General features: G+C 38.8%; 1 protein-coding gene across 3 annotated transcripts in view; it reads right to left on the minus strand.

Annotated features, from left to right (window-relative positions):
- Positions 1-19946, minus strand: part of tmem269 (transmembrane protein 269) — a 30868-nt gene that overhangs the window by 1990 nt on the left and 8932 nt on the right. For all 3 annotated transcript variants that reach the window (XM_073823811.1, XM_073823810.1, XM_073823809.1), the window contains 2 exons: positions 16594-16737; positions 13154-13354 (listed from right to left, as the gene is read on the minus strand). In XM_073823811.1, coding sequence (XP_073679912.1) covers positions 13154-13354; positions 16594-16737 — 345 coding nt within the window. The remainder of the gene's footprint in view (positions 1-13153; positions 13355-16593; positions 16738-19946) is intronic.

Genomic DNA, 19946 nt, shown 5'->3' on the forward strand with positions numbered 1-19946 from the left:
AACTATGAGCTCGCTATTCCGGTTCTCCGAACGCACCTGTTGTTGATGATTAGTATAGCTGGATGAAGTTATTTGAGATCACTGGGTGGCTTAAAAGGGGCTACGTATCGATAGTAGAAACATTGATGGGCAACGCTTTGATTGGTCGGCGAACATGACGAAGGAGCGCGCTCAGTATTTTTCTGCAGCAGAGCAAGAACTCTTGATTGAGGGATTTCAGAAGTTTCAGAGTTGAATTAAAACGCAAGGGAAAACTGCAAAGGCTGGAAAAGCAAGGAGAGTGGGCTGGCAAACAGTAGTGAACAAATTAAATGCGTTAATGCTGCCCATGTTACATGTTTTTTCCATGATATGTTATTTTATTTATATTTTTATTTTTTATACTCTACCGTTCAAAAGTTTGGGGTCAGTAAGACTTGTAATAGTCTTTAAAGAAGTCTCTTATGCTCATCAAGGCTGCATTTATTTGATTAAAAATACAGAAAAAACAGTAATATTGCAAATTGTTTTTACAATATAAAATAATTTTTTTATATATATATTTTAACATATTTTAAAATAGAATTTATTCCTCTGATGAAAAGCTGAATTTTTATCAGCTGTTACTCCAGTCTTAAGTGTCACATGATCCTTCAGAAATCATTCTAATATGCTGATTTATTATTAGAATGATCAATGTTGGATAATATCAACCATATCAATACCAAATATTTTTTGGGACCTGTGATTTTTTCCCCCCCAGGATTCTTTCATGAATAACAAGTTTAAAAAGTACAGTGTTTATTCAATATATATATATATATTTTTTTCTTTTCCCACGTGAGTCAGTCCGCGTCAGTTGTGCTCTTTAACCAATCAGATGTGACCTCGCCATTTCAACCAATCATAACCCGCCAGGAGCGCAGCCTAAATCCTGTTTACATGAAATAAACCTGCTCCAGAGCAGGTTTAAGCTTGCGCACCTGTTGCTATGACAGCAAGTCCCGGATGAGCTACGAAGAACCGAGCGATCCAAGATCATGCCAAATCGTCAACAATCAAATCCAGCTAACTTAGTTAGCGAGGTACTGTCACGATGTAGGCAGGAACACACGAACGATGACGTAGTAAAAGACGAATATTTAATAAATCCAACGGAATACAAGCAGACACAGGAACAGCAGGGTAAGACATCCATATAACATCAAAGACCGACAAGAGTACTGGGAAAACACACACCTTAAATAGACAGACTAATTACAAACACAGGTGCAGACAATAAGGGAAAAACCAAAACCACTCAGAACTGCGGGGGAAAATGGGAAAAACCAACAAGAAAGTCCGGGGGTGTGACATTACCTCCCCCTCCCGGAAGGCACGTCCTCGTGCCGACAAACAGACAAAAGGAAACAGTACAAAGTCTTAGGAGGGGGCTTAGGTGGAGGACGGACTCCCGGGAGGAGGACACAAGATGGAGTCCAGGGTGGTGACGGAGGGAGGAGCCAAGGAGGTGACAGGAAGGGGCTGGAGCAGGAGGAGCCAGGTGGGACCCAGAACTCAGCCATGGAGTTCCAAGGTGGAGCCGATGGAGGGAGGAGCCATGGTGGAGGAGAGGCTGACGACTCCATGGGGCCGACCGACGGAGGCGGAGCAGGTGGTGGGAGAGCCCGATGCGGAGACGGAAAGCCGAAGATCTTGGGTGACACCGCGGATCCGGAGGGCCAAGGCGGAACCCAAGGCTCTGGTGACCAAGGCGGAGATGGAGATCCGGAGATCCGCGGCGGAGCCGGAGCGACAGAGGGCCGAGGCTGTGCCCGCGGGAGGGAGGAGGTCCAATGAGCCGGTGGGACGGAGCGATGAGGCACAGCCGGAGGAGTATAGTCCAGAGGCGAAGGTGGGGCGACGACTGACCAGGGCGGAGCCGGAGGGGCGATGGAGCCCGGTGGAGCTGGTGGATCGACGGGCGACGGTGGAGACGAGGGAGCAGAGAGCCGGGGTGGAGCCGCAGGGTCGGAGGGCCGAGGCGGAGTCCAGGACTCTGAGGCTGGAGGCGATGGTGAGGGATCCTCCAGCCACGACACCGATGGAGACTGGCAGACCCGCGGCGAACCCACCGCACAGATGGTGGGCTGAGGGTGAGCAAGGGGACAGACAGCAGACAACGGAGATTCATGAAGGCTGGGCGGAACCAGCGGTGACTCTGGAAGACTGGGCGGAACCAGCGGAGATTCAGGCTTAGGCAGAAGAGGGAGGGTGGGAGGGAAGTCCAGGCAGATGGGTATTTCCGTGAAACAGTCAATTAAGTCCCCAGAGTTGTGCTCTTGCTCACCCCCAGTGGCAGTGCAGTGGACGGGGCTCTCTACAGCCCTCTCTTGCTCCATGAAGCACTCCACCGTCGCGGATGTAATGGCCGGCTCACGCACCTGATCAGCAGTTTTGACCCCGTCGGCACTCCATACTGCTGTCGCTCCGGGCTCGGGCTTTCCGTCTATGTAGGGCTCATAATCCGCGGGTCGGGGTGGCTGGCTGGGCTCTGGGTCCGGAGTGGCACTGGCGAGATGCTCCTTGGAACAGGCGGGGAACGCGGGTCTGTTTCTCGCCAGTGTCCACTCCACAAATGCGGCGAAATCCGCTCGAGGGCCGTCCTCGGACGACGGCGCTCTGCATGACGCGTTGAGGCTAGCGTCGTAGAACGCACAGAGCGCGTCGTCCGGGTAGCTGGTGGTGTTTGCTACAAGCTGGAACATGATCGTAAAACCCTCGAGCGGTAAATCCCCCTGCTTCAGCCGGAGGAGGATGAATTCTGGTTGGAGGAAGGGATCCATGGGGGAAAACACACTACGGAAACAAAAAGACTGAAAAACAGAACGAAAAACAAAACAGGGTGGAATACGCAAAAAAAAAACTGTTTCGGTCGGTCTTTCTGTCGCGATGTAGGCAGGAACTAGGGTTGGGCGATGTCGACCAATTCGGCATCGTACGATGTCTAATGGGAAACATCGCGATGGATCGTCGTCATAGGCGGGGGGGGGGGGGGGGGGGTGATGGCTGTTGTTAAATAATTAATTCATAACGAAGCCTACCATTTTCACTACCTGACCCGCATGGTCTTTGTTTTACCCATAACCAAACTAGGGCTGCAACAGCTAATCGATAAAATCCATTTCCATTTATGCATAAAAGTTCATTATGATAGTCTGTGTTAAGTTTACTGAATGAGCGTCAAACATCCGGAACACAGACGGGGAGACAATTAATCCTCAGCGCAAAAACATTAATTGTGCTGAAACATCTGTCCTTGAATGTTAAATTTAGATTTAAAATACCAGATTTTTACCACCGCGGTGGTAATGGACCAACTACCGCAGGTGGCGCGGTGTTTTTATATATATCAAAATAAATGAGGCTCAAACATTAATAACAAACGTGCGTGTTTATTTTAGCAATTCGGTCAGTGAACAAGCAGCCTACAAAACGCTAAAATAAATCAAATAATGAATACATTTAAATAAGAAAGTAGCCTAAATAAGTGTTAAATATGCTATTAAACAGACATTCGTTGCAAAAAATTCCTAACAACCTCGACAGCTCATCGGAATTACTGGCCCGAGTCCGACTGGAACCTGACTTTCTCTTTCTCTTCCACATTGCACAGCTGCTGTTTTTAATAGCGAAGTAATGACATTTATTTTCGTTTCTTTAGTTTATAAAGTTAATTTAGAAATATATTTGGAACACGTTTTGTTTGTAAAATTCAAGTTTTTGTTTTTTAAAGTAACGACCAAGCGGTTAATGGTCAATTTATAGCCTTCTCAAGTCATCACAATTTAAAATCCATAGATATAAAAAAAAACTTAAAGCATATCACAATATTAGTTTATTCGTTTAACCTAGATAAATCCTATATACTAATAGGCGCATATCTAATCATTTTGCGGAGAGCTTTTTGGAGAAGCGCATTTGCACGACATGGAGATGCCAGCGCCATGTGAAACTTAATTTTTGCTCATAAAGGTAAGAGTAAAATTTACTTTAAACTATTACTTAACTAGGCTACTATGAAACGAAATAATTCAAATCAAAAACAAAACTCATTCATTCACGGGGCTTTGCGACCAGCTTAACACTACTGCGTGCATTTGAACGCGGAACTCTGCTGGAGGCACTTGCGCTCGCTGCTGCTGATGCTGCTGCTGTTGGCGGGACACTAAACACAGCCACGGCAGAATAAATAGCAGAAACACTGTATTTTATGCTTGTTATAGTGTGTTTTTCTTCAGATTTTTTTTCTTTATTACGAATAATCGTTAGTTGCAGCCCTAAACCAAACCATAAATAAATAAAGATAAGTTACACACAAATTACCACCTGCCAATCACTTTTTCCGCTTCATTTATTAATGTAAACGAACATAGTTCGTGTAATTCGTTTGGAGTTCACTGTAATTTGTATTGTGATCGCTACCAACTTCCTTATTATTTCCTCATAATAATAATAATAATAATAATAATAATAGTAAAGTAAGTAAAGATGCGGAAATTGAAAGCATGCATTTCATTTGGCTGTATAGTGTGATTTAAGTGTGCGTTTTTCGCGAGCGGGTTGCTGCTGCGGCGGGGGCGGGGCGATGGATCGCGATGCCGGCTCAGCATCGCGATGCCTATCGGCCATCGGCGATGGACGATGGCATCGTCTATCGACCCAACCCTAGCAGGAACAGACGAACAATGACGTAGTAAAAGACGAATATTTAATAAATCCAACGGAATACAAGCAGACACAGGAACAGCAGGGTAAGACATCCATATAACATCAAAGACCGACAAGAGTACTGGGAAAACACACACCTTAAATAGACAGACTAATTACAAACACAGGTGCAGACAATAAGGAAAAACCAAAACCACTCAGAACTGCGGGGGAAAATGGGAAAAACCAACAAGAAAGTCCGGGGGTGTGACAGGTACGAAGAACGGACCCCAGAATAGACTTCTTTTAAGAACATTAAAAATCTTGATGTTCAAAAACTTTTGACTGGTAGTGTATCCGCTAATGAATTAACACTCAATCTTTAAAAGCACCACTTCTACTAAAATGCTATCTTAAGCAAATCTTAAAATGAATATGATAATATTTCTCATACTTTTCTCATACTGTGTTGCATCAGAATTCTATGGAAGCCCGTTTCCGCCAGGTCAGAAAAAAATCCATGCCTCAAAAAGTCGAAATTATGACATACTTAAGTCATAATTACGAGATAAAAAGTCGAAATTATGACTTAACAAGTCGAAATTATGAGATAAAAAATCGAAATTATGACTTAACAAATCGAAATTATGAGATAAAAAGTCGAAATTATGACTTACTATGTCGAAATTATGACTTAAAAAATCGAAATTATGACTTACTTAAGTCATAATTATGACTTACTTAAGTCATATTATGACTTAAAAAGTCGAAATTATGACTTAAACACATTGATCACATGACCACTTCACGCCTTCCGTTTTGAATCATGATTCGCCATACCTACGCCTTTGAAGTTCCGTTTCCAGGAGTGTTCTAATGATAAACGGGACATTCCAGAACGAATTACCTTGCCTTAAAACTGTTTGAAGCTCCAAGTTCAGTAGCTACACACCTTATTAATAAATTGGGGGTGGCTTAATGGAAAAAAAGAGTGAAATGAATGAAAATGAAAAAGGTCGACTTCCGGTTTGGCTCGAAAAAAGATGGCAGCATAGGAGAACGTGATCCCGACATTTGAGGTGAAAACAGCCCACAACAACTCGAATTCGCAACGACTTTTGCAAAAAGTTAAAATAAGAAGGGGGCTTAAAGATGCCAAAAAACAAAATCAAAAAGAAATCTACACAGAGGGTGCAACACGAGAGAGATGTAGACGAACACACTTCGCCGGCTAGCAGCGCCATGGAGGACAACGACGCGCTAATAGACGAAGGAGAACAAGCTAGCAACGCAAGTCTGGATCTTATACTCAGAGAACTGAGGGAATTCAGGAAAGATAATGACGCACAGTTGAAGGGGATCCGAGAAGATATAAATAAGACAAATACGAGAGTGGAAGAGGCCGAGGAAAGGATCAAAGACGCTGAAACTCGAATACAAACCAACGAGGAAGCAGTAACTGAGATGCTTAAACTGCATATTGAAATGGACGCTAAGTTGACGGATCTGGAGGGACGGTCCAGAAGAGAAAATATTAGGATACACGGTGTCAAAGAGGGATCGGAAGACGATGCACTTTCAATGGTTGATTTCGTGGAGCGTTTATTAAGGCACAAACTGGAGTTGCCCGAGTCAGCTGAAGTGCGAGTTGAGAGAGCGCACCGCGCGCTCGTCCCAAAGCCACCACCAAATGCGGCGCCAAGATCCATCGTTGCCAAAATGGCCAGCTACAGAACAAAAGAAGAAATATTAAAATTAGCCTGGCAGAAACGTGGATTTGAATATTTGGGTAGCAAAGTTAACCTGGATCATGATTACGCACCGGAGGTTCTAAAGCAACGCAAGGAATATGCAGAGGCGAAATCTGTGTTAAAAGAGAAGAAAATCCGGTTCCAAACTCCATTCCCAGCAAAGATGAGAGTATTTTATCCAGAGGGACCGGTGTTATATAGCTCGGTGGAGGAAGCAACTAGCGACTTGGCGAAGAGGGGATTCCCGGTAACGGTCATCAAACGCCCGGAGACCATTATGGAACAAATCCGACATCTAACGTGGCGCACAGTGAGGAAGACCAGGGGTCAGATGAGTAAGGATCGGACCCGGGATTACAAGGAGAAACTCCAAGCATTCAGACGACAGGAACAGGAGTAACGATAGGACGTAAAAACTGACATATTGCGAGGACTGCCGGTGATGTTTTTGTGGGTTTTTTTCCTTTCTCTCTCTCCACCTTTTTTTTTCGTCTCTTCTTTTGCGCTCCTTTTAAAATTAAAAAAGATGTCCCCGAAGAAATAGTTAAAACGAGACGCATAAGGGATTTCTTTGTTTTAAAAAAAATTTTGGAACTACGCTAAATGTGGCAACAGAGATTATTACAATGGTCGGGTGTTCTATCTGTGCTGTGAAAAGAATGGACAGCGGCCGAATAGCGCATGAAGGCCCACTCACACCTACAGGTGAGAGAGGCCCTCCCTCAAAGCCCCCCTTTCATCGGGGCTTACTCAGGGTCATTTTGAGGACCCCACAGTTGGAAGTCAACATGGTTTTTTTTTTGTATTCAGTATTTGTTCAAAGACAATTCAATGTTCTTTTTGCAGCTGTTGTTCTATACAGCTCTTATGTTTATATAATAGTTGTTTATGTATGTTCAGGGAGTGTATGGATTGCACCTGATTTCGTTGTCTCAAAAACACCCAGACAATCAGATTATGGCTAATGGCAAGATAAAAATTACTTCATATAATGTAAACGGCTTGTTAAATCCTATAAAACGTAATAAGATAATAACTAAAATGAAAAAAGAACAAGCACAAATAGTATATCTACAAGAAACCCACCTGGATTCCAAGGAACACGAGAAATTGAAAAGAATGGGTTTTACAAGCGTATTTTCTTCTTCTTATAAAGGTGGGCGAAGGAGAGGAGTTGCTATCCTTATATCAAGCAAATTACACTTTGAAAAAGTATCCGAAATAAGTGACAGGGAGGGACGATTTATTTTAGTAAGAGGAAACATTGAGGATAATCCAATAACGTTGCTAAACATATATGCACCACCCGGAAGTGATATCGACTTCTTTAAGAAAGTCGTTAATATGATGGTATCAGAGACAGTAGGCCTTCTAATCTGTGGGGGGGATTTAAATGTACATTTACAGCCAAAACTAGATATTTCCACTGGGAAAGCCCAGAATACAAAATTATTGATCAAGAAAATTAACACAATATTTGAGGAGGTTGGGTTAATTGATATATGGAGAGATTTGCATCCCAATCAAAGAGATTATACCCATTACTCCTCACCTCACTCATTGTATACGAGAATAGATTATTTCCTAATATTTGGAAAGGACAAAGATAAAATAAACACATGTGAAATTGGAACAATAGATTTGAGCGACCATGCACCAGTAAATCTGTCTTTAGATCTAAACTTACAACCAAAAATGAATAACTGGAAATTAAATTCAAGCCTGCTCAATGATCCTCACTTTAAAGAACAGATAAAAAGAGAAATCCACTTCTACTTGGACATGAATGACAAAGGGGATGTATCCCCTCCCATTCTGTGGGATGCCCTAAAGGCGGTCCTGAGAGGGAAAATCATAGCAATATCCTCCTATAAAAAAAAGATGAGAAATAAGAAATTGGGAGAATTACAAAATAAATTAAAAGAATTAGAGAAAAAACATAAAGAGCGAACAACACAATCTCTATTGGAGGAAATCAGGAAAACTAGAAACGAAATTGATAACTTGACAACGTATGAAATCAAGAAAAATCTGATGTTCCTTAAACAAAGATATTATGAAGGTGGATCCAAATCAATGAAAGTTTTGGCCTGGAAACTTAAAAAGAAAATAGCACAGAACACAATTCATAAAATCAAAGATCCAGGGACTAAAATAATAAAAAACAAACTAAATGAAATTATGGGAGCCTTTGAAACATTTTATAAGACTCTTTACTCTAAAAAGACAGGAGGCAGTATAACTGAAATAGATCAGTTTTTGGATTCTCTGGAATTACCAGTGTTAGATGAAGAACAGAATAAAATAATGATAAAGGACATAACTGAAAAAGAGCTAAAAATGGCAATAAGTAAACTCAAATCAAACAAATCACCAGGATCAGATGGCTATACGGCAGAGTGGTACAAGGAGTTGAAAGAAGAGCTAATACCAGTAATTCTTCCTACCTTTAACTGGGCTCTAAAGAAAGCACAAACACCACCCAGTTGGAAGGAAGCAATAATATCTGCTATTCCAAAAGAAAATAAAGATAAATTAGAGTGTGGATCATATAGACCCATATCGGTTCTCAATATAGATTATAGGCTATTTACATCTATTGTGGCTAGACGACTAGAGAGATTTCTACCTAATCTGATACATAATGACCAAACAGGCTTTATTCGAGAGCGTCAAACGCAAGATAACATACGACGAACACTACAAATTATTAACCACATCCAAAAGAATAAAATAGCAGCTACGGTAATTAGTATTGATGCAGAAAAGGCCTTTGATTCAGTGAATTGGAGTTTTCTTTATCGAGTTTTACATAAATTTGGCCTACACGAGACCATAATTAAAACAATACAAGCATTATATAATAAACCCAATGCTAGAATTAAGGTAAATGGCAGCTTATCTAATAGTATTACATTGGAAAGGGGCACGAGGCAAGGCTGTGCATGTTCACCACTCCTATTTGCATTGTACTTAGAACCGTTAACCCAATATATAAGACAAAATAAAGAAATAATAGGCATTAACATCCAGGATAAAGAGCACAAATTGGCCTGCTACGCGGACGATATTTTGATCTTTCTGGGTCAACCAACAAATTCCCTACCCAAATTAATGCAATCGCTTGAATATTTTGGCAGACTATCAGGATACAAAATTAACATAAATAAAACACAACTGCTTAAATACAATTATAAAGTACCAGATGAAATTAGGGGTAAATATGACTTAGCATGGGAAACAGAATATCTTAAATATTTGGGGGTTGTAATACCGAAGGATCTCACAGAACTGTTTCAACATAATTACTCACCGATACAAAAGAAAATTAAAGAGGATATAGAAAGATGGAATCTAATTCCATACTTAAGTTTCAGTTCAAGAATAGACTCGATTAAAATGAGCATCCTACCCAAATTATTATATTTATTTCAAACCCTACCGATAGAAATAGATCAAAAACTATTCAATGAATGGGATAAAATGTTGTCCAGATATATCTGGCAAGGCAAGAGACCCCGAATCCGATTTAAAACCCTCCAACTGACTAAAGCAAAAGGGGGATGGGGCCTTCCTTCCCTCAGAGATTATTACTGGGCAGCACAATTAAAATATATGATATATTGGTGTAATCCAACATACGACGCTCAGTGGAAAAAAATTGAAGAGGGTCTGACTTCCACCCCCATACAAGCACTTATAGCCGATTGCAGCCTGCAAGAATTCATAAAAAATACGGAAAACCCATGGGTAAAGTTAACATTTAAAATATGGAAAACAGTGATAGCAGAATACAAATTAGAAGAGGACATTGTGATCCTTAAATGGTGTGCATATGACACACAGTTTGTCCCAAATAAATTAGATACAAGATTTAAGGAATGGACAAATAAAGGAGTAACGGCTATATGCAAAATAATAAAAGATAATACACTCTTTAGTTTTGAACAGATTAAAGAGAAATATGCTCTAGAGTCACAGGACTTCCATCGCTACCTGCAGCTGAGACACTTTATCAGCAAAAAGTTAAAGTGTGTATCGGAATCAAGTAATCAGCTGTTAGATCTATTTAAAAGGGCTTATGGAGCAAACAAAGACAGGGGTATTATTTCAGGTCTATATAAAGGGCTTATTAATAAGAAAGCACATTCAACCCTGTACATTAAGACAAAGTGGGAAAGGGAAGGAGGAATAGAGCTGTCAGAGGATGAATGGGAAACAATCTGGGAATATCAATGGAAATGTAGCAGCTCACAAAGTTGGAAGGAGTTTGGCTGGAAGAGCCTGATAAGATATTTTATTACACCTTATCAAAAATCACACTATAAAGGTAACTCCCCAGACTGTTGGCGAAATTGTGGAAATATAAATGCAAATCATTATCATGTTTTTTGGAGTTGTCAGGGTATTAAAACTTATTGGAAGGAAATACATAAAGCAATAGAAGAAATTTTTGGGAGCCACTTGCCCTTACAAAGCAAAGTCTTTTTTTTTGGACTCATGCCTGATGGATGGACAAAGAGAGACAAACATTTATTCAGTATTTTGTTAGTGGCAGGCAAAAAGGCACTTACAAAAAAATGGCTTTCACAGGAGAGTCCAACATTGACCATGTGGATGGACATCACGATGGAAATATGCAGGATGGAGAAATTAACTGCAGATTTGAACTACAAGAAGGACTTATTTCTTTCACGTTGGAAAAAATGGATAGACTATATAACACTATACAGGCCGGACTTTGATCTGCTTAACCTGAGACAATAATATGTTATATATGCAGCAGTAACCATACTTCACTCCCTAAGTGTTTAAGTTGTTGTTTTTATTTTGTTTTAATGTTCTTTATTTCTGGAAAACAGACATTCAAGCTGACACTTTGTGATGCATGCACATGCAACAATTGTTACCGAATGTCAATAAAAACTAAATAAAAAAAAAATAAAAAAAAAAAAAAAAAGAAAATGAAAAAGGTCAAAATCTTGTATACAGTTGATATATATATATATATATATATATATATATATATATATATATATATATACATATACACACACACACACACACACACATACATCCTGCGAAGCCGCTATACATCCCGATCGAAATCAAATGATTCACGATACGCTCATTGAAGTCCCATTCTGAATTAAATGACTCGAGATCCAATTGGAGCGCTTTAAAACAGAGGTTACTGAAAGCTCCGTTGAAACTTTGCTCAATTTCTCTATATACTGTATTTGTTGTTTGACATAAAATCATTACAATTATTAGGCCTAACCTACAGTATATTATATATTTATATATTTATTTAATTAATATTATATTAATTTCAGCACGTTGCGTTCATATTCCGGGTTCACCCGCTTGCCTGTACACTGTACACAGTTTATATTAAATAATCTGAATACAATGTGTGTGTATGTTTTTTTTCACTCTCCTTTCCACTAAGACACGTTAAACGTTTTACCACAGATTTCTTTTGAATTTGTTCATTAAAGAGATTTGCTCTAATTAATTATTGACAGTTTCTGCTGATTATATTGTTATGCCAGTAGGTGGTGACAAATGAATGTCTTTTATGTTTTTGAGTGAGTTATTGAATCACTGGGCCTTCAATTGGAGACAGACATGACAGGATTAAACTAGTTTAATTTGCTCATATTTTTAATAATTAATTAGAATTTAAATATTTTCATTCAACACATTTTCAACACAGCATCTTAGACATTTTGCTTTCACATTAATTTGTACTTTAAAACATTAGATAGTTTATTTTCCACAAACCATCATCTTTTAGTAATCCCAAGGACTAAAACTGCACATGTTTTGGTAGTCAATGCATATTTTTTGTCAGGCAGGTCTGGGTCTGCTGTAAGAGCCTCTGGCTTTCTGGTGGGTTCAGGTTTTCTTTATTACCTCCTAAAGTACAAGTAATTTGGCACAAACACATCTAAGTATTCAGATTAGTATTCAGTATTAACATTTAAAAGGCAAGCGGGTGAAAAAGAACACAACGCGCTGATTTTAAGCGTTTTTCTCCAACAGAAAACGCGTAGGTGCAACTCAGCGCGTTGCGTTCAAATCCTGCCCACATCTGTTTGCATACATTATATATATATATATATATATATACATATATATATATATATTTATTAATTATTGCCGCTTTTCTATATTTTACAATATATTCTGCTTGTCTGTAAATGTTATATCATTTATTAATAAGGTGTGTAGCTACTGAACTTGGAGCTTCAAACAGTTTTAAGGCAAGGTAATTCGTTCTGGAATGTCCGGTTTATCATTAGAACACTCCTGGAAACGGAACTTCAAAGGCGTAGGTATGGCGAATCATGATTCAAAACGGAAGGCGTGAAGTGGTCATGTGATCAATGTGTTTAAGTCATAATTTCGACTTTTTAAGTCATAATTATGACTTAAGTAAGTCATAATTTCGACTTTTTAAGTCATAATTTCGACATAGTAAGTCATAATTTCGACTTAAGTCAAGTCATAATTTCGACTTTTTATCTCGTAATTATGACTTAAGTATGTCATAATTTCGACTTTTTGAGGCATGGATTTTTTTCTGACCTGGCGGAAACGGGCTTCCATAGAATTCACATGTAGCATTTCAAAAGGCTAATTTTAGTTTTTAGTGTTATGTTTAGTGTTATGTTTAGTCATTTATTTATTTTAGACAGTATCTGCTATTTATTGGTTACTGGCTTTACCTCCAATGTAGACCACCTTCTTCCAGGCCTGAGACTCCAGTACTCTGTCATGTGGGTAGAAGTTCTGACTGACCATGAAGAGAATCATGGCCACTGCTAGGATTCTCAGTACTGCCATATTTCCTCCAGTCAGGAGAGAAACACACACCAGGATGGCAGAGGAGTAGATGCATGGTAGGCCACGATACATGAATGGGATTCCTGAAGAAAACAGCAGACACATTTTTAACTGACAGCCACTTCATGACATACTGACATACACTACAAGAAACATTTCTTATTATTGTCAGTGTTGTGCTACTTAAATAGTTCACCCAAAAATGAAAATTCTGTCATTAATTAAAAAAATCCCTCATGTAATTCCGAACTCATAAGACCTTCGTTCATCTTTAGAATACAAATTAAGATATTTTTGATGAAATCCGCAAGCTTTCTGGCCCTGCATAGACAGCAGTGCAACTGAAACGTTCAAACGGCACAGAAAGGTAGTAAGGACTAGGGAAGCAACGATACCATTTTTTCAAAACCGATCCGATACCAAAAATTCTGAGTATCGGCCGATACCGATACCAGGCCGATATCAGTGGGGGTATTTTACCTTCAAAACTAAAGAATGTATACAATTCACTGTCATTAAGATTTATTTGTTTTAGGGAAAGAAAGAAATACCAAATCTGCTTGCACATTGTTGGATAAAAAAGGGGGAAAAAAAAGAGAGACATGCATGAGTGCAATCAAATTCATAAATTCGTGTTAGGATTAATGTTTTAAAAATAACATTTTGAAAACAGAAATATTACAGATATAAATAACTGAACAGATCTGCCAGCAGATGGCGGCAAGACATTGATTTAATTACTGAATCATTTCATTGATTTGATTCATCCGAACGGATGGTTCATTCAGAAATGATGTCAAGTTACTCTGTTTGAATGGGAAACTGAATCATTTTACTAGATTCGTTTAAAAACGCACGTTCATTCATAAACCAAACACCGCTGTGTTTGAGTGGAGATGCGCAGTAGCTCAGTTGTGACTTGTTTGTTTCAGACTTTTTGACGACAAAATAGAGCAAAATCAGGCAATAGTGTTATAGTCAGGCAATGAAAGTCATTTAATAATAACTTCTTATTTATTTAACTGCTGTATTAAAAAATATCTCATTTACAAAGTTTTTACAAAGAAAGTATTAAAAGCTGTCACAAGCTGTCCTTGTGTTCTGTTGCGTGATGCTTTTGAAGATGCTTGAATAAATTTGTGGTGTTGTAATTCGAAACACTACATTTTAATAGGGTTACCACTTTTAATACAAATAAATAAGGGACGCATACTGTTTGGAGAGGGGGGTGATAATATATAGCCATTATCATTATCACATAAAAAAGTTTTAATCCATTAGCTGGTGCCATGCAAAATAATTAAAGGTTTTTTAGGCCTATGGTAAAAGTATAGTAGTATCCGTGTTTTGTTTTTGTTTTTTTGGCATTTTGATTACAATTTGTTTAACCAAAATTTTACTACAAATACCAAAAAGTGTAGTAAACCCTTTGTAAATTTGTGGTTACCATAGTTTAACTATAGTAACCATGGTTTTTGGTTTTTAGTGAAAACATGGTTGATTTTTGTCATATTGAAGGGCCATATTGTTGTTAGCCATAGCTCCCTCTAAACTTGTTATAAAACAATGTGAATAGGCTATTTGTCTGCTAAGTTTCAACTCTTTACAACAGTTATGTAATTTTGATAATTTTGCAGCAAACTGACTGGTATTGATAATATTTGCAAGCAGTTTAATGCTTAACTAAGTAAACAAAGACAAAACTACAATAGTCTATTTACAAATGTATCTGACCTGTAAATGATGTCCTGAACAGGACAGTTTTGCCTCTCTGCTCCACCTGGGCGCTCTATTCTTGAGTCTTGCATTCTTTTGGCGGACGCGCGGTTGGGCGGAGCGAGCGTGCGCGAGGCGAATTGCATTGTCAGTCAAGACGAAGCGGATTACGATTTATTAAGAGTTTTATTATTGAATGGCGAATTTGGAAATAATCACTTTGGTACATTCGGCAGGCAACAGAAACAACAATATATATGAAAATAAAATATAAATTAAAAAAATGGCAGCGGGCCAAATTGCCTTCTAGGCCACCGGGGATTCTCCCGGTTCTCCCAATGGCCAGTCCACCCCTGAAAGGAACCTTTCTTGCGTTTAAGCTCTGAAACTTTAAGACACGAGGGGTTACCTGGAGAAGCATCTTCTGCCATTTTTAGACTTGGTAGACTCTGCTTAAAAGAGCCGCCCTCCTCACTGGACAGTTAAAAAGACTAATCAAACTAACGATGACATCAAGTATTACCCAATCAAGAGTAGAAAAGGAGGCATCTTCATAAAATGCGTGTGGGATGATTTGCATGAGACGCTGATTTAAAAAAATTATTTAAAAAAATACGGGACAGAACCCGTCCCGTATTGATTCAAAACGGGACGCGCAATTTCATTCTCAAATACGGGACGATTCCGTATTTTAAGGAACGGGTGGCAACTTCCACCTCTTGAAACTTTGGCTTTGCAAATATTACAATTTGCAATGCTACTAGATGCTGTATCAAGAGTTAAATATTTACAGAAGTTCAGGGACATGTTTACCGTGCTGTGGTACAGTAGACTTTGCATGTGAAAGTTCCCTTTGAACTCGCCTGTCACATTCACATCACATGTGGTTGTGTAAGCAGCGCAACTTATTGTAAATGTATTTTATTTTTAAGGCAATGTTTTAAAATAATTGTGTTCTTGTATGAATTATTATAGTTTTTACAGTAGACCATTATTTCTTGCTAATTATTTAATCAAACTCTGGTAACAGTTTCGAATTTGGATCGGTCACGCATCACCGATATCCGATCCATTCAAAAAGCTTGGATCGGCGTTGATACCGATCCAGAGTATCGGATCGATGCAACTCTAGTAAGGACATCAATAAAATAGTCCATGTAACATAAGTGGATCAACTGTAATGTTATAAGGGTGTGACAATACTTTTTAACAATGTCCTTCTTACCTTTCTGGGACATTTAAACGTGTCAGTTACATTGCAGTCTATGCAGGGTCAGAAAGCTCTCAGATTTCATCAAAAATATCTTAATTTGTGATGAGCAAAGATGAACGAAGGTCTTACAGCTTTGGAAAAACATGAGGGTAAGTAATTAATGACAGAATTTTTATTTTTGGGTTACTATCCTTTTGTTTTTGTGAAAACTATGATACGTTTCTTGTATAATCTACATTTCTTTGATGAAGTTAAAAAGAACAACATTTAGGAATCTTTTCTAACATTATGACAAAAAAATTATAAATATATGTGTGTGTGTGTGTGTGTGTGTGTGTGTGTGTGTGTGTATGTTTGTGTGTGTATTGAAAAAATTTGGAATAAGTTCCTCACCGCTAGAAAAGAAGCAGAGCCGAGTATAGACAGACAGCACATACATCATGCACAGGATGTTATCCAAAAGACTTGGTGTCCTTAAGATGAGAGATGTTGCTATTCCAAATGTTGTGAAATCAGCAAAATCATCCAACTTAGCACCTGCAGAACAAAAAAAAAAAAAAAAAAAAAAAAAAAAAAAAAGAACACCACATTGTTGATACCAGAGCATGTGAGCAGAGTGGAGCAGGAGCAGAGAGGGGAGCATAGCTTGCTCAATATGCTTAGCTCAACCCAAAATGCCCTTTGGTAATTTGCTACTTTGAGAATCTGTGGAATAAGCAATAGTTTGTCTAATATTTCTAAAAGTAAATTCTAAAATCCTGTAAAGACTTTTTAATAGACTGCATTTCTCTGAAGTTTTGGTCTATTTTAATTTTTTTAAAAAGTGTTTCTTTTATTAACGCCACTAAAATAATTCTTTGTTAAGTGCATTTCATCTTGTGTGTGCCTTTCATGGGCCTGAATTTTGTAAAATTCTATGTGCATTTATTTCATCTTGTGTGCGTGTTTTGAATGTTCTGTTGCACAATAACTGAAGCTGTGTTTTTTTTCCGAAATAAAGTAGGCCTAATGAAAATCAAATAGCTATACTTTTTTAGTTATTGAATTTTTTTAGGAAGTGGCTTCAAAAACAGGACAGGTTTTTAAAATAATAATTAAAATTTTATACATTAATAAAACATTTAAAAAGTAGATGCTGAACGTCACCCTGAAAGATAAGCGTTACTTATCGGACTACTGCATTAATTGAGACATTTATTCAGGAATAAAAAAAACACCAATTAGCACCACTGGAGAAACTTTATTTCTGAGCATGATCTGAGCAGGATTTGGTTTACCGGTGAGCGTGAGCGGAACATTAGCGGAGCATTTTGCTTTGGCCATGAGCGACTGAGTGGAGCACACGCCCGCAAAGTGAAATATTGAGCTGAGCGTCGCTCACATGCTCTGGTTGATACTAAGAGTGTGTTCACACTTGTAGTTTGGTTTGTTTGGTTCACTGTAGTCGCTTTAAGTCGACTACTCCCAATGCCATCTGCAGGACTAAGCGCGCTCATTGTTGCGTCTATATGATTTTATTTTCACCACTTGCAAACTCACAAAGAGCTCATAAAAGGCACCTCGTCGTTGCGCCATGTTTGCCCTATGCTCATTTTGTTTTCGATACACTGCTTGCTCCCTTTGGGAAATCATGTCGCATAGCATCCCATCTTGTCATTACCTCAGCGGTTGAAAATTGAGACTTTAGGTTTTCGGGGGATTTATAAAAAAAAAAGGAGTGAATGGATTTTCATCATTGTAAATTTGAGTGACATCATGCGGAGATTCCAGTTTGTAGACAACTTACTGGCATCGCAGCTCAGCACTCACTGGTTTAAATCAACTACAGAGTCACTGAATCATTGCCAGACGAAGATTGCCGGAAATGAGTCAGACTTTCCATTACTAGTGATGATAAGTTACTTTGTGATGCTAATCAGTTAATCAGTTGTTGGATTACTAATCGACCATTTATTCCATTCCTGTTAACACACTGAGCTAAACCTATTGAAAGCTTTAAGCCATTAAAACAATCTGTTAAGAGAAACATGAGAAATCTTCATACCAATTCAAAATAGCCTGTCATTGACAAACAGGAGTTGCTTTATCACTAGTGAAGCTGAAGTGTTTTCATCAGGTTGGGACATTTGTGTGTGTCCAAACAAACAGGCTGGAATTTCAATCTCGTGGTCAACAATTTGAGCAATGTCAGATATGCTGGGGGTCCATTGCATCAGGATTAAACAGACAATCAGAACGTGATCCCCCTGAATTAGGCTGCTTCATAACAAACTGTTCAATTGACAAAAAAAGGAGGGGACTGGAAGCAAAACAACACCTATCAGTGAGATCGTGCAGAACAACAGGCAACAGTATGCAGCTCAAGAGTACAAGTGACTTGGCATTGTGAGGGCACTGCGAAGCTATTTCAGGCAGCTGAGTGGACGTGACCACCTGCACATTAACCACTGGTTTTCCACTACAGAGCTGGCAAGGTTGTGTGGTTTGGAAGAGGTGGTTTGTGTTTTGTTTGTTTGTTTCCAAAAACTCTAAAGTAATAAATGAATGCATATTTCATTGACTTCATTTTAGATATTGCACACACTGTATCTGGTGGTAATGATGCATCTATGACTCCGCCTTATTGCAGGGAAGGAGGGAGCTTGCTTTCAAAGCTAGCTTGCTATTGCTAGCCGAAATTGCTTACCCTACCTTCAAAGTCAAAGGTCACTTCTAGAACAAAAATTTACAGATCATTTACTTACACCCTTGTCATCCAAGATGTTCATGTAAAAAATGTTGTTTCTTGAGGAAACAGACAAGCAATTCCCGCACACTATCGTAACTTGCAAAGAAGTAATATTTATTGACACAACGTTTCGGTCACACGACCTCTTGATGAAGGTCGTATGAGAGAAACGTTGTGTCAATAAATATTACTTCTTTGCAAGTTACGATAGTGTGCGGGAATTGCTTGTCTGTTGAAACGATCCACCTGGTTGGTCTTATTATCCTACGCACCTATCACTTGCAGGTATGCGATGGAGTTTGTTCACTAATTGTTTCTTGAGGAAAAACATTTCAGGAATGTTCTCCATATAGGAACTACACTCCCATTCCAGTGTAATAGTCAAGGAAGTCTGCTGCTGTAACATGGCCGAAGCAGGCGCAGTAATAGCACAACGTGACCAACTGCATGCAAAGGGAGCGTTCTTCGTTGGAAGTTACCTAGCTGGGAACTAATTTCAGGTGCTGCGTGATATCACTGCGCCTGCTGCGTCCATATTATGGCAGCAAACTTCCTTGACTATTACACTGGAATGGAAGTGTAGTTCCTAATCTTATCGGCCTAGAAAATCGCAGCTTTACATTTCCGCTGGTCTTAGTACACGATATAACTACTGAAGAGTCAAGTTTTAAATGGAACAAATATCAAAACTCGTTGGTCATTTTTGAATGCGATGCTATTGGTCTCATAGGATTGGTCTCAATGATCTATGCTAAGCTATGCTAAAAGTGATATCGCCAGAACAGGACAAAACGGCTGAATGGATTTAAAAACGGTAAAACTCAACTTATTAACTCGGGGGGAGATGGAGAATGAGCCTATTTCCAAAAAAAGTGGAGTGTTCCTTTAACCAACAAAAGGTGTTAAATAAATGTGTACATGTTAAGTAAACCTACTGTATCTGAAAAATGAGTTTAAAATTAGTTTAAATGAGTTTTAATCTCTACCCAGAAATAAAAATTCTCATAAGCTTAATTGA

This window comes from Garra rufa, chromosome 18 (assembly GCF_049309525.1).
Source record: "Garra rufa chromosome 18, GarRuf1.0, whole genome shotgun sequence".
NCBI classification, from domain to species: Eukaryota; Metazoa; Chordata; class Actinopteri; order Cypriniformes; family Cyprinidae; genus Garra; species Garra rufa.